This window comes from Molothrus aeneus, chromosome 17, assembly GCF_037042795.1.
Source record: "Molothrus aeneus isolate 106 chromosome 17, BPBGC_Maene_1.0, whole genome shotgun sequence".
NCBI classification, from domain to species: domain Eukaryota; kingdom Metazoa; phylum Chordata; class Aves; order Passeriformes; family Icteridae; genus Molothrus; species Molothrus aeneus.
The window spans coordinates 12,004,274-12,018,618 of record NC_089662.1 but is presented as its reverse complement, the minus strand read 5'-3'; the positions used below and the strand labels follow the sequence as shown (position 1 = coordinate 12,018,618).

At 45.9% G+C, this 14,345-nt stretch overlaps 1 protein-coding gene across 1 annotated transcript; it reads left to right on the top strand.

Moving 5' to 3' along the window:
- The first annotated feature begins 493 nt into the window (after positions 1 to 493).
- Positions 494 to 13,315, top strand: NPEPL1 (aminopeptidase like 1). The gene is made up of 12 exons (XM_066561374.1): positions 494 to 657; positions 1,506 to 1,691; positions 2,827 to 2,997; positions 5,580 to 5,669; positions 6,333 to 6,414; positions 6,591 to 6,733; positions 7,278 to 7,355; positions 9,809 to 9,909; positions 10,528 to 10,651; positions 10,997 to 11,173; positions 11,462 to 11,572; positions 12,423 to 13,315. Exons 1-12 carry the CDS (start codon positions 508 to 510, stop codon positions 12,579 to 12,581), a joined length of 1,572 nt encoding a protein of 523 aa, XP_066417471.1. The 5' UTR covers positions 494 to 507; the 3' UTR covers positions 12,582 to 13,315.
- Positions 13,316 to 14,345: the final 1,030 nt, after the last annotated feature.

Sequence of the window (14,345 nt, the reverse complement as noted above, 5' to 3'; positions counted from 1 at the left end):
TAGGTGTATTTCCATTATATGCATCAGAATTCACTTTTCCCGCGTAGGTGGAAGATTGCACAGACCTTTCCCGGCTTTCCTGGCTGCAGATCAATGAGCATCAGCTTCCCCATGGAACAGTGAGAGCACCAAACCTGTCTGAGCTCCAGGAGCGTTCGGACCACGCTCCCAGGGACAGGCTGGGACTGTCGGGGTCTGTGCAGGGCGGGAGCTGGACTCGACGATCTCTGTCCTTCCAAATCAGCAGATTCTGGCAGTTGTCCGCTGACCAAACACTAATAGGAGGCTCTTGGCAACTACTAAAAGGTCAGAATAAACACCTTATTCTACTCCAACCCACCATGTAAGTGCACTGTGAAAAGGCACTCGGAAAGCCCCGCGGGCTCAGCGCAGCGCCCGGAGCCTGCCCGGGCCGTGCCCGGCGCTGCCGCGACACCGGCGCGTCCCCGCCCCGCGGAGCCGGGGCCGGGCCCGGGGCGGGGCGGCGCGGCCGGGCCGGGCAGGAAGATGGCGAACGTGCAGCTGGAGTTCCAGGCCAGCGCGGGCGAGGCGGACCCGCAGAGCCGCCCGCTGCTCGTGCTGGGGCAGCTGCACAACCTGCACCGCCTGCCCTGGGCGCAGCTGCGGGGGAAGCTGCAGCCGCGGGTCACCGAGGAGGTGAGGCCGCGCCGCGGGTCCGCGCCCCCTCAGAGCCCGGCAGCGCCCGCGGGGCTCCCGCGCCGCGTGTCCGCCCGGCCCAGCGGCCTCGCGGGGGCTGCGCGGCCCCGGCCCTGGGCCCGGCCCCGAGCGCCGCTGTGCCCCGGGCACCCCCCGGGCCCGGCCGGGCCGAGCCTGTTGCTGCGGCGGGGCCGCCCGGGCAGCCGCTCCCGCAGCCCTTGTGCCCACCCCGGCCGGGGAAAGGCGCTTTGCCCTCTCTGAGGGATCAGGGGGCGGCTGCAGTGAGCGCTGGGAGCCCCCTCCCCGCCCGCCGCCACTGCGGTGGGAGCTGCGGACCTGTTTGTTTAGTGGCGGTGATGGCTTGTGGTAGAATGATAAACGTTTTGCATTGCGGCTTTTAGGTCGCTAGATGTTTGGCAGGGGTTTTTATACAGGGCTCCCCAGTGTCTTAAGACAATATTTACCCTTCTTGGTTTTATTTGTTTTTAATTAAATTGCTATGTGAAATAATAATTCGGAGCTAGTAAATCATTCCTCGTATTTATCGCTAGGAAAACTGTCTCAAGTTAAGAAAGCTCTGAACCAGCCTGTGCACTAAACAGTGTGGTTTTAGATTGTAATTCATACGGCTTAAAGCAGATGCTTGTAATGGAAAGTACGTTTCTGTTTCCTGGTTAATGAACAGGTTTGTCAAATTTCCTGTTTCTCTTCACTCCAGAGCTTGTTGTGCACAATTTCTTTGTTTCCAACACCTAAACCCCTGTCATTAAAAAGTGCCTAAATCCAGCAGGAGTGAGGTGGAAAGTCTGGCACAGTTCTTTGTCTTTAAACGCTTCTTTTCTCCCCAGATCTGGCAGTCAGCTCTGAGCACGCTGAACCCCAACCCCACGGACAGCTGCCCCCTGTACCTGAACTATGCCACGGTGGCCGCGCTGCCGTCCAGGGTCAGCCGGCACAACAGCCCGTCCGCGGCGCAGTTCGTCACCCGCCTGGTCAGGAACTGCCTGCCCGGGGGGGTCCACAGATGCATTGTTGTAAGTGCCTCTGGAAATGCTGCTGGTGAAACGTCTGGCGAGTGTTTTCTCGACTTTTCCGGGTTGTAGCTGTCTCCAAGGAGACTGGAGGTGGACAAGTTTGACTGATATAATTGCACTGACATGAGTGGGTTTGCACTGGCATGTAGGCAAGACCTGACGGTAATGGCTTGTGCATGCTCGAGCACATTAGGAGGAGGAAATTAAGGCTGGATTCAGATGGAACATCTTCAACCAGGAATGCCCATGCAAAATGAGCTATTAGTGGCTTTTTTCGAACTAGGATTTGGGATGTCAGCACATGCTTCAGGAGGCTGATGTAGCCTGAGTGGAGGGTGTTATGTCTGTATCACAGAACCCATGAGAGGTGCCTTGCTTGGGTTGTTCAGTGAGTTTTAAAAGTCTTGATACAGATAATGCTCCAGTGTGAGTCCTTTGCAGCACTAGCTCTTGGACTTCTTTGGTCATCTTCTATACAAGCCTGATGAATTTATTTGTTTCTGTGGGTTCTCCAGTTAATATCAGATTTGTGGGTTGTTGGAGAAGACTCATACAGTCAGTGTCAGTGACAAAAATTAGTAGTCTTCACTTGGAAAACTTATTTGCAAGAGTAATAACTCTACTTAATTTTTACCCTTTGAAAATGTTTAACTGAAGCTGCTTTCAATTGGTAATTTCTATAGTGAACTTCTGAAAAATAATCTACCGGTTAATGAACTTCTGGGTTAATCCTAGCCACATTCTCATACAATTTCTGCCTTCACAGTCTCATAGAATTTCTGTCATTTTCACTTTTGTTTTGAGCACATTTTGGTGATTCCTGTGCCTTTTTTGGTCCTGATCTGTAGGCTAACCTGTGTTAATTGCACTGGTATAATTACAGCAGTCCAGCTCCCTTAGAAGGATGAACTAATTGCAGCAGTGTAACTCATTCCAAACGGGAAATGAACTGGACCAGTTCACTGGGGCACTTTCACACTGCCTCTCTGTCCATGCAGAACACCATGAATGAGCTTCTCTTGGGCAATGTCGTTTCCCACCCAGCTCCTTTTTCCCCTCTTCCCCAGTAGCAGCCCAGATCCTTTAGGTGCAGCCTTGCACGGGGTGCAGTGTGACGTGTTTGCTGCTGTTGCAGATGGTGTGCGAGCGCTCCGAGGTCTTCGCCTCCGCCTGTGCCCTGGCCAGGGCCTTCCCCCTGTTCACACATCGCTCCAGCGCCTCCAGACGCACAGAGAAGAAAACTGTGACTGTGGAATTCTTCCTGGTTGGCCAAAACAACGGACCAATGGAAGTGGCAACCCTCAAAGTAAGATTTTGGGGGTTTTCTGTCACCTTTTCCTTCAGTTTGTTGCATGTGCAAATGCATCTGTCTCCAGCTGCCTCTGGAATAGGTGTTGTGTAATTATCTTAGCTCAGGGTTCCTTGGAGCTGATCAGTTCACAGCATCTGTGAGTGGAAATACTGAACAGATTATTGCAGCAGATGCTGAGGATGTTACTCAGAATTTACATTTCAGGGGTGGAAAACACCAAACAAAGATTTTCTTTCACAAAGAAAATATCTCCTCTCTTGTGTGTATCACAGATGCAGACTCTGGTTTTAGCCTTTAATATAACACTGCTTTTGGCTTTTGGTGTGTGGGCTCTCACTTTTTTCTACCCAGGCAAAAGCTGTGTGTGCCTGGGCAGGTGAATATCACAGTGATGTCACTAAAAGTCACTTAACAGGGATCACACATGGCCTCTGCTATTTCTGTCTGATGTACCTCTTTGGCTGAGTTTTTCTGGCAGAACTGTGACCAAAAACAAGACCCTAAGAAAGAAAACAGCTTGGAGATGAGCTGTACGTGACAGTGAAATATGTCCAAATCATCTTTCAATGGCAGCAAATCAAAGACTGTTTCCCGTGTTTGACTGTTGCAGAGAGGTAATTCCACATCAGGTAAATGTTGGCATGCCAGGTCATTCCTCTTCAAGATCCATAAACTTAAAAGCTCTTCCAAGATTTGCAGTTGATCTATTAGGGAGCTCCCTGTTCAGTGCTCCAGGTTCTGTGCTTTAGTACAGATGGATACTTCCTCAGCTCATCAGTCAGTGAGGTTACAGAAATCCCTTAAAAGTTTTGGCAATGGATTTGATAAAGGGTATGGTGTTGCTGCATTTGAAATTCACAGAATTACAGCTTTAGGGGTTTGGTTTTTAGGGTTTTGTTTTTTTTCAGTGTCTTTTCCTCTGTGCTTGGTCTTTACTCTGTGAACTGATTTAGCCCCAGAAAATGGTGCCAGCCCAGTTTTCAGCAAGGTGGCAAAGACAGGCATGCTGAGAGTACAACTCTTGATCACTCCATTTTTCCATGCCCCAAATCAGAAAAAGCATAGGTGGTGTCAAAAATAGTTCCTTCAGATAGGTAGATTCCAAACCACTTGGGTTATTTTTAACTTCAAAACAAAGCTGCAATTATTTCTACCTCCCGTTTTTCCCCTTGATGTCAATGCCGAAAATATTACTGGCTTCCTCTTAGCTGAGTTTGCACCCCTTAAATTCAGCCAGCACCAGACAGCTAATGCAGAGCATGGAAGGGGCATGTGGTAAGACATTTTTATCTAAACCTCTCCCTTGGCATGTTGTATTTTACACCTAGTGCATTGTACAGGGTATTTTATGGTGAGGACTAGCAGGGATTGTCAGAGCTTTGCAAGATTAAAGGCTGCCATTATCCAGGTTCTCTGGAGCACTCTGGAAACACAAACACAGGCACAGCTTATTTCTGGAAGTCATGCTGCTCCCCTGGGGCTTGGCCTTGGGGTTAGAGCACCTCCTTTAACCTGCATGGCCCTAACAGGGAATCACTCCAGACAGAGTTTGGCTCCTGAGGAGGTCCTTGCCCCTTCAGGGACAGTAAAGCAATCAGAAGTAATTGCAGGGAATTGGGCACCTTTCCAAAGCAAGCCAAGGTTTAGGAGTGTGCTGGGATACAAATGTATGGAGTCCTTGGGCTGGTCTGGCCAAGCCAAACTTCAGATACCTCAGCATGAGTGAGTGAGTGTCCAACACCTCAGATTCCTGTGGAACCCATCTTGACTCACCCTTGTGCTGTGTGTGGTCCTCAGTGTAGTGTGGCTACTGGAAAGCTTGCACAAAGTTTCCTTCCCCCAGGTCTTAGAGCTTCAAGTTGTTAGTTCATGGGAGTTAAAAGTTGAAGCTTGGTGTCTGGTGTCTTCATGGTCCTTCTTTTGCCAGGGGGATCCTTCTGTAAGGAAACAGCCTTGTCTGCTTGACCATTTTGATTCTGTCCACTCTTGCTTAGATAAGTTTTTGCTCGGTCCAGGTGAGGGTCAGTCCATATTGCCACAGAAATCAGAGAACAGTGCATGTTTTACACAAACATGGAATATTCCAGTTTCCCTAGGAGCCTGCCATATAGAATTCTCACAGCAGTAATCTTTATTTCCCTCAGCCACTCTGCTGCCCTGTACAAACTCTGCAGTTTCCCATGTTGCAGATTACACAATCTCTGCAAGTTTCCAACCCCAGCAGCCCATAAGCTCATTGTGACTTCCTGAATTAGCTGCCTCTTATCTTTCTTTCCTCCATTTCACATTGCCTTCTTGGTCTCCCTTTGGTAATGGAGAAAGATACTAATTTTGCAACACCAGTTTGCTCAGCAAAAGAATACAGTTGCTTAGAAATTAAAGCACGTAGTAAAATAAGCTGGACACATACAAAAATAATGGTGAGCTTGGCTGACATTGTTTAACTGTGCCTGTGGTGGTGGCAGTTAAGCATTAACATGCTCCAGAGGAACCACAGATGTGGTGTTGGCTGCAGGGGGATAAATGCAAAGCTGTGCCAAGGCCCAGCCCCTCTCAGTGTCCTGCTTGTGTTTCAGTGCCTGGCCAGTGCCACCGAGGGGGTCCGGCTGGCCGCGCGCATCGTGGACACCCCGTGCAGTGAGATGAACACCGACACCTTCCTGGAGGTTGGTCATGCCCCTGATGAGTGATAATTGCTAATTGGAGCTCTAGACTGCTGTAATCAAGCCCTGGTGTTGCTGTCTCTCAGTGCAAGCTGTGTGTCAGCAGGGGGAAGAAAATCCAGCTGGGGTGCTCAGGCTCTGCCTTTGGCCTTTCATGTCTCACAGAACTGTGCAGAGTTGGAAGGAGGCAGAGTTTACAGCTTGGAGTAGGGCACTGGGAAGCTGAAAAAATGAGTTCCTCATTTGGTCACAGCACTGGATTCTTGTCTTAAACCTGATGGTGACCAGAATTACTGAAATCATGGGACAGCTGACATATTTCCAAATGAGTTTTATCATAAAGATCTGGAAAGCTGTTGAGAATGAAATTATTCCTGTCCTATTACATCACGATCCAATAGAGTGAACAGTTGTCCTTTACCTCAGAAGATTTCTTTTACTGGCAGAGTCTAAAGGTCAAATTTATATTTCATGCCATAGTAAGTCAAGGATGTGTCAGTGGAGTTGGGCCATTGGAAAAGCAGCACCACTCCCAAAATTGTGAATGTTTGTATATGTATGCATGCAAAATCACAAAAACCCCTTAACTGGGTGCCCATTTGTGTGGAAAGGCACAAAGGTGTCCTGATGATTGACTGACAATGTCCTTTCTTCTGAATTATTAAGGAAATCAAAAAAGTTGGCAAGGATCTTGGGATTACTCCTACCATTATCCGAGATGAGGAGCTGAAGGAAAGAGGCTTTGGAGGTACATCTTGTTGAGCATTACACTTTTTTCTCAGCAGATGACTGGAATGTTTTGCCATTGTGATGTTTCATTTGCACATTTTTGAAACTGTTTTATTGCCTGTAGTAATCTAAAAAAATACCCACAGGGGCTCCCTGCAGTCTTTCTTCCCCACAGGTTTAATTCTCTGTTTTCAGGTATCTATGGAGTTGGAAAGGCAGCTCTGCATCCTCCAGCCCTGGCAGTTCTGAGCCACACTCCAGATGGTGCCACACAGACCATTGCCTGGGTGGGCAAAGGGATTGTGTATGACACTGGAGGACTCAGCATCAAGGGAAAGGTACAGAGCCCTTGTTCTGCTGCTGCCTTTGCTCACACCGCTGTTTTCTGATGGAAGCAGTTCAGATAATGTCTACAGGAAACAAAAGTACCTTTTTATTGAGTTAAGTGCTTGCACTCTTGTCCTCCATATGGACACAAACTATCAGGGGAGAAGACCAAATGGGATTCAAGGACCACTGCAGAACAATTCAATAGCAACATGATATTTTGCCCTTTAAATATTGCCTGCTGAAAGGCAGAAAGTAGGAACAAAGATGTTTAATTTCTGCTTTCAAAGATAGAAACCAAACCCATTGGAGTTGGCCTTACAAGTGTGAAACTTGTAAACAACGTTTTCTTTAACAGTTTAGCAGCCCAGGTTTAGTATTTTTCACCTCCAAGACCACCAATAAGCAGAGGCACATGTTCCTTATTTGTGTTGATGACAGCTGAGCACTGTCAAAACCAGTCTCAGAAGCATCAGAAACACTGGTTCTAGCAGGCATTACTGTGAAATTCTCTTTCAAAGACAAAAAAAAAATTCTGTGGTTCTGTTTAAACAGACTACTATGCCTGGAATGAAGCGAGACTGTGGTGGAGCAGCTGCTATTTTGGGTGCCTTCAAAGCCACTGTAAAGCAAGTAAGTAAAATGTGTTAATTGATATCATGTATCCCAGCACTGCCAAGGAGCTTGGATGTATTCCCAGAGACAGAGGCCTGTCTAATCCTGAAGTTCTGACCTGCCACTGCTCTTAGTGAGCTTGAGCCACTCTGCTCTTTCTGCTATTTCAGGAAAATATTTCACATCTTTACTGGGACCTTGAGAATTGTGAGAAATTCCTTGAGTGCTGATTTTTTTTTTAAAGGTCTTCCTTGAATTTCAGAGTTTGTTCTGTGGACTGAGTGGTTTCTGGTTCCTTGAATCAGGTCTATACTTGAGTTATCTGGTGCTGATTTTGTTTAAGCTGTGGGATTTGGGGCAGCTGTTGTCACCTTAGCAAAGAAGGGGATGAGTGACTCTGGGATATGAAGTCTTCCTATATTCCAAGTCCTGTGCCAGGTCTAATATTAACCTAGTGGGTAAATAGCAGCTCTAGTGTCATCAGGAGCTGCTTGTTGGTTTGCTTCTGTGGTCAGAAAGTAGTGGGGGAGCTGAGAGGAAGCCAGGTATTGAAATATGAAGAATTACAAATATTCCTTTTGAACTTTAACAATGCAAGCTGGGGAAAAGTGGCTGCTGCCAATAAAACTCTGCCCTCTCCACAAATCCAGTGATTGAGTCTTGCTGACAGAGCAGCTATTGCCTCCAAGGAGTATCCAAAGTTCAAAAAATATTTACTGCTGCAGATTAATGCATAGATCTGATGGATGCTTTGTCCAGGGGCTGATCAGTGCCAAATTCCCATTTCTCAATAGTCTAGCTCTGTGCCTTGGCCCTAACAGCATGTTTGATGTGGAAAGATTGTAAACTTCACAGTTATCTGCTGAGAATTAAAATTGAAAACAGATTTGTGAGCTGCATCTCAGGCAGAATAACTACCTTGCATAACTAAATCCTTCAGAAAGTTCTCTCAGAGGTGTGCAAGGGACAAGAGCTGGAATGCAGAGCTTTGGGATAGCCAGGGGTGGGGGAGATCCTTTCAGTCCTTATTTCCAGAGCAGTTTTGTGTGTGATTGCCTGCACTGAGAGAAGTTCCATCCACAGTCACAGTAGATGTGAGCACCAGTGATCTGTCAGTTCATACACAATCACTGCAGCAGGGAATAAACTGCCAGAGATGTGTTTGGACTGACTGAGCCTGAGAAATCTTTATATGTAAAAACAAAAGAGTGAACTCACTGCCTCATTTTACAGTCTCGTGTGAGAAGACCTGTAAATGACATCCCTGCAGAAAATATGTTCAGAGAGGGAAGAATTTGTTGTTTCTATTTCAAGCCTTTTTCTTTATGCTTTTAAGAATAAAAGAAAGGGGGAAGAGGTTCCACTGAGCTATGCTTTGTCACAGAGACTGAAGTGGGAAATGTGTGTTGGTTAGAAAGCTCAGTGGGAAGAGGGGCAGAGGTTATTTTCCACCTTCATAAAATATCTGCCTGCATGCTGTTCAGCAGTTACACAACATGATTTTAAAAGGCTTTGGATGGCAAAATTAAACAAGTGATTTTTTCCTAGAAAGATGCATTTCCTCTATTGTGAGCTTTCCAACACAAGGGAGAAGAGAAAAAAGATTGACTTAAATTTTTGATTTCTGTATTGTTAGCAGGACCCTACACGTTAGCATAGTGAATCCTGCTTTTGAGGGGCTGCAGGCAGAATGAGCTTCAGGAAAAGGCAGCTGATACTGGAAATAGATTTTCACTTTTTGACACTAGATTAACAGCATGTCTCTCTTGGAGGAGAAAAATGCAGTGCAGTGCAGTGAGGCTGTGAATAGTTGGGTCATGGAGGGAAGGTCCATCTCCAGCAATGCTGTTTGCCCACCAGCTGGGCTAGAAACTGGGATTACTTTCTGCCTGGTAAATGCTGCCTGTTATTTTGAAAGGTTTTGATTGATGCCTTTGCCCTTTAGACTTCAGAACATGAGCTGATTCAGCAAGCCCAGATTTCTTCAGCCACAGACTTTTATCAAGAGATTAAGAGCCAGGTTTTCCCCCAGAATTTGATGTTGTTAAGGAGGAACAATGTTTTCATTTGTTAAATGCTGCTGACTCCCTGTCTGTTCCTAGAATCCCTCCACACAATACAATTGCTGTATAAATAACAGAATCATCATCCATTTTAAAATACCATCCATAACCACATAAGCTCTTGACTTTAAACCAAAATTAAAACATTATGAGATAAAGTAGAAGAGAGGAGGCTAAGGGAAAAAAAAACCCACAACAAAACAGGTTAAAAATGCTCTGTGCCTCCCAGCAAGAATGGCACATTTAAAAAAACCTAACTAACACCCACCCACCTGTCCAAAACCCACACCAGATTTCCTTTGACAATTGTAGCATTGCTGTCAATGAGTCTTAATCCCTCACTGATTTCAGTCCCAATAAATCAGCTTGATGTGAATCAAAGCCCTTTCTCCCCTCTGGTTGTTACAGGGGTTTAAGGACAATCTTCACGCTGTTTTTTGTCTGGCTGAGAACGCAGTGGGACCACGTGCAACGAGACCTGATGACATTCATGTTCTTTACTCTGGAAAGTAAGATTGTGTCTATCCCTTTCTCATAAACAGAACAAACATAATTTTTCTGTTAATCTGAGAGCCATGCAGATTGTGAAGCTGTCTATAAATCAGCTTCCCTAAATATTGATAATTGCATTTCAGACATCCATAGTAGTGAGTTTTAAGTGTGCTTAGATTTTCCTGTGGGGTATGTAAATATACATCAAAATACATGGATATCATGAGCTGCACTTCCCTTAAAGCACTCAGAATTCAGGTGGTTTTTGTAGTAGAACCAGTTTTCTGTGTCCATCTGCAGCTGCACTGTGTGACAAAGCAGCAAAGACAGCCCACCAATGGATCAGAACCTGTTTTAAGAACAGATGTTTCTTCTTTGGCAGTGATTTGTAGAATCCCAGCATCACACAGGCCCAACAAGTAGAACCTGCCACGAGGGCAGCACTGTCATTTCCCTTTTCCTTGTGTGCTCTGGATGCTTGGAGCTGGGGAGTAGCAGCCCTACAGACTTGCAGAGTCAAATAAGAGCAGCACATGAGGTCTGAGGCTGCTGTCTGAAGTATTCTAGTCCAGCCAGGTGAGTCCTGACTTGCAGCCTGAAGCAGTCCAGTGTGACATGGCCTGTTTTCCTCCCAGAACTGTGGAAATCAATAACACTGATGCAGAAGGGCGCCTGATCCTGGCTGATGGAGTCGCCTACGCCTGCAAAGACCTTGGGGCTGACATCATTCTGGATATGGCCACTCTCACTGGAGCTCAGGTACAGTACTCCACATTCATTACTCAGCTTCTCTTCTTTATGCAACTTTTTTGCTTTTGCATTCTTAAATTTAAAGTGGAGTTCTGATGACATCAGCAGCTGATGTAAGCAGGCCAGTACTTCATGTTTGCTGTTCAATTTATAATTACCAGAACTGATTTGTTAATAGTGATCAGGATTTTCTTGTCCATGAAATGGCTTCCATTTCATGTAATACACAGAGTGGTACAAGGTACAAATTTAACACTATTATTTTCTAGCACCTGTTCATGTTTCATGCAAGGTTATATTGATGAGCAGTGGTGGAAGGTGACTTCTTCCTGATTTTGTCCTTTACCTCATCAGGGAATTGCTACAGGAAAATACCATGCTGCTGTCCTTACCAATAATGAAGAGTGGGAAAAGGCTTGTGTTAAAGCTGGCAGGAACTGTGGAGACTTGGTCCATCCTCTGGTGTACTGCCCTGAGCTCCACTTCAGTGAATTTACCTCTGCTGTAGCTGATATGAAGAACTCTGTAGCAGTAAGATTTCTTTTTTTTTTTTAATTTCTCTATTACATAAAAATATGTGTTTTGTAGACATGTTTATGTATTACATAAAAATATGTGTTTTGGAGAGGAATTGAGCATGGCCACCCTGCTGCTAGGGACTAAGTCAAGGATTTACAGTAAAGTTGGTTTGTAAGACTGTTCTGGGGCCATTTGTTAAGCTTTATATGAAATTTGTGTACCTGTCTTTCCTCTAGGCAGAATGAACCATTTACATTTTCTCTGTTGGTGAGACCAACTCTATTTTTATTGCTCCCACAGGACAGAGACAACACCCCCAGCTCCTGTGCTGGGCTCTTCATTGCCTCCCACATCGGCTTCGACTGGCCGGGGGTGTGGGTGCACATCGACATCGCTGCTCCCGTGCACGCCGTGAGTGTCCTGCCCTGCTGGGCAGCACAGCTGGGCAACAGCTGGGCAACACAGCTGGGCAGCACAGCTGGGGAACACATCTGGGGAACACAGCTGGGGAACACATCTGGGGAACACATCTGGGAAATACACCTAGGAAACACACCTGGGGAAGCACACCTGGGGAAACACAGCTGCTGCTGCCTGTGTTGGGTCCATCCAGTTCAGAGGGACAGAAATAGGTGGAGAAGGGTCCTTTAGAAAAGCACTGGCTCCTCTGTGTTGTGAGTTTCTTGGTTTGGTACAGTTTCATCTGTTCGTATTTTTCGTTTTGGTTTTAAGATATTTTAACAGCCACTTTAATCAGTGACATCTTTATCATTGTGAGCATTGACATCTTGCCTGGTCTCTGTTCATGGCAATAATCCCAGCCTTCCATTTTCAACCATGTTGTTTTAAGATGAATGACCAGAATTGATCATCCTTCCAAAAATATGTTCCCTTTGGTGGAACTTGTGTATGTTCTTTTTTTTCCCTAAAACCCAAGCCAATTCACTCCACTTGCTTCTTTTTTTTTTTTTTTAAACCCAGTTTATTCAGCTCATATTCCAAATCCAGGCTCAGGCTGGGTGGGAGATCCCCTGCCCTGAACAATGCTGGCCTCTCTCCACCCACAAGTCAGTGGGAGCTCTGTTCCCATGTGTTGGTTTAATCCAGCTGGGACAGATTCCAGTGGCAGTGAGGATCCAGCAGCACAGAGCAGGGGCTGGCAGTGGCTGCTGACCACCACAGCTCTCGTTGGATCAGTAGCCAAATTAAAACTAACCCAGCTCCTCCAAGTGTGAACTGTGTGGTTTTGGTTTTGTTCTAGGGTGAACGAGCTACTGGCTATGGTGTGGCTTTGTTGCTGTCCCTGTTTGGAGGGGCCTCTGAGGACCCTTTGCTGAACCTGGTGTCCCCCCTGGGCTGCAATGGGGACTGTCCCCCTGAGGAGATGGAGAGGGACTCCAAGAGACGGCGCCTGGTTTGACACAGCCCCAGCCCTGCTGGGCCCTGGGCTTACCTCACTTTGCACTGATCTGCTCTCAAGCAATGAAATATCACACGTCAGAAATTCCCTTTTTTTTTATTATCATGATAAGATTTATTACTTGTTTCTGATAAAAACAGCCTGATGTATTGTTTAGTTTGGTTTTTTTTTTAAATTATTGGTGCACACAGTTGCTGAACAATATCAGTGGTGCAGAGTCCAGGCTCAACTAACTATATCAGGAAGAGGCCAAGTCCTCCTCTGAGCTCCTCACAAAACCTAACTAAGTGCATTAATGCATGAGAAGCTCTCTCTAGTCTGAAGAAGCAACTGCAGCTATAGCTTACAAAGCTTTCTGAATTAATTATTATATGTGAGGTTTTATCAGACATTTCTGCAGGCAGGCCCCACTACATCTCAGAACACAGGAGGAAGAAAACTCTGTAGACTTGGCTTATTCAGAGACAGTTTAGCTTAGCAGCAAAGGAGATGTAATGAGAAAAGGCCTATAGGTGCTGTTTCTGCATGTTTTAATGTTCTTCTGACCAGTAAAATCAGCAAGAAGGGTTCAGAACATGTCTATGTAATTGTTTCCCATACAAATTACAGAATGTATTCATGTTAAATGAGGAAAACAATAGAGGGACTGTGATTGAGTAAAATCAGTTTACAAAGCAGAGTGGCATCTTGCCACTTAATAAATTTATTATTATTAAAGAAGCTTACATATCCCATGTGGTGTTTTGTGGTGTTATTTACATTTCTGAGAACACTGAGTGCTCCAAACCCTTGTGTACAACATCATCACCCTGCTCACATTGCTTTTCCCAGCACTCAGACAGAGCTGAGGGAGGAACAGCTTGCAGCAAGTGCTTTGGGGCAGTCCTGCAGAACTTTGTGCTTCCCTTCATTTGATTCAGCAGCAGCCAGGGTGCTCGGTGTGAGTTTCTGTACAGCCACAGGGACACCCACAGGAAGTGACTGGTCCCAGCTGATGTCATGGCAGTGACAGGGCTGGGAACAGAGAGCCCCAGTCCCTGTCCTGGGCTCCAGAGCAGCCTCTGGAAGCATTTCCTGGCTCCAGCAGCCTCAGTGGTGAGAAATCCCCCCCAGCACCCCCTTGGCTGCTCTCCAGGCAGGGATTGTCCCTTTCCCTGGAGAACTGGGGTTGGTTTTAGCTGGAGTTCCAACACTGAGGGACACCAAGAACTTCTTGATTAAAGACTTCTTGGAAAGCTTAATGCAGAGGGGAGAAGGATGTGTTTCATTCTGATTGTGTGGCCCTATTTGATAGACAAAATGTAACTTAAAAAAACTGCAACCCCAGAACTCCCTTACTTCCTGTATTTGTTTCTCCCTTGCTGTTGTGGCTCCCTGGCCCACCTGGGTTTTAAGAAATTTGTGTCTGAATGAGTTCTGCCCTTGGTAATTCTTAACACTTGGTGTAAAGCACTACCTGGTACCAGAAACTGCTGTGGGAAATGTGTTGATGAAGTTATTTTTATTACAGACTCAGCATTGAAGCAAATAGTAACATGTTCTAATTTCAATGCTCAGATCATCTTCAATCCCCATCTTGTAGAAGTATTCTTCAAATTAATCAATTCTTATTTTGAAATGTAGTGTTTTGCCATATTTTTACATAAAAAGTGGCCTGTGGCTTTGTGGCACGAGGCTCAGTTCTGATGTTATTCACTGAATGGTAACAGAGAAGTTTGATTTTCATGGCTGATTATCATATTCTTCAATTTTGCTGTGTCTCAA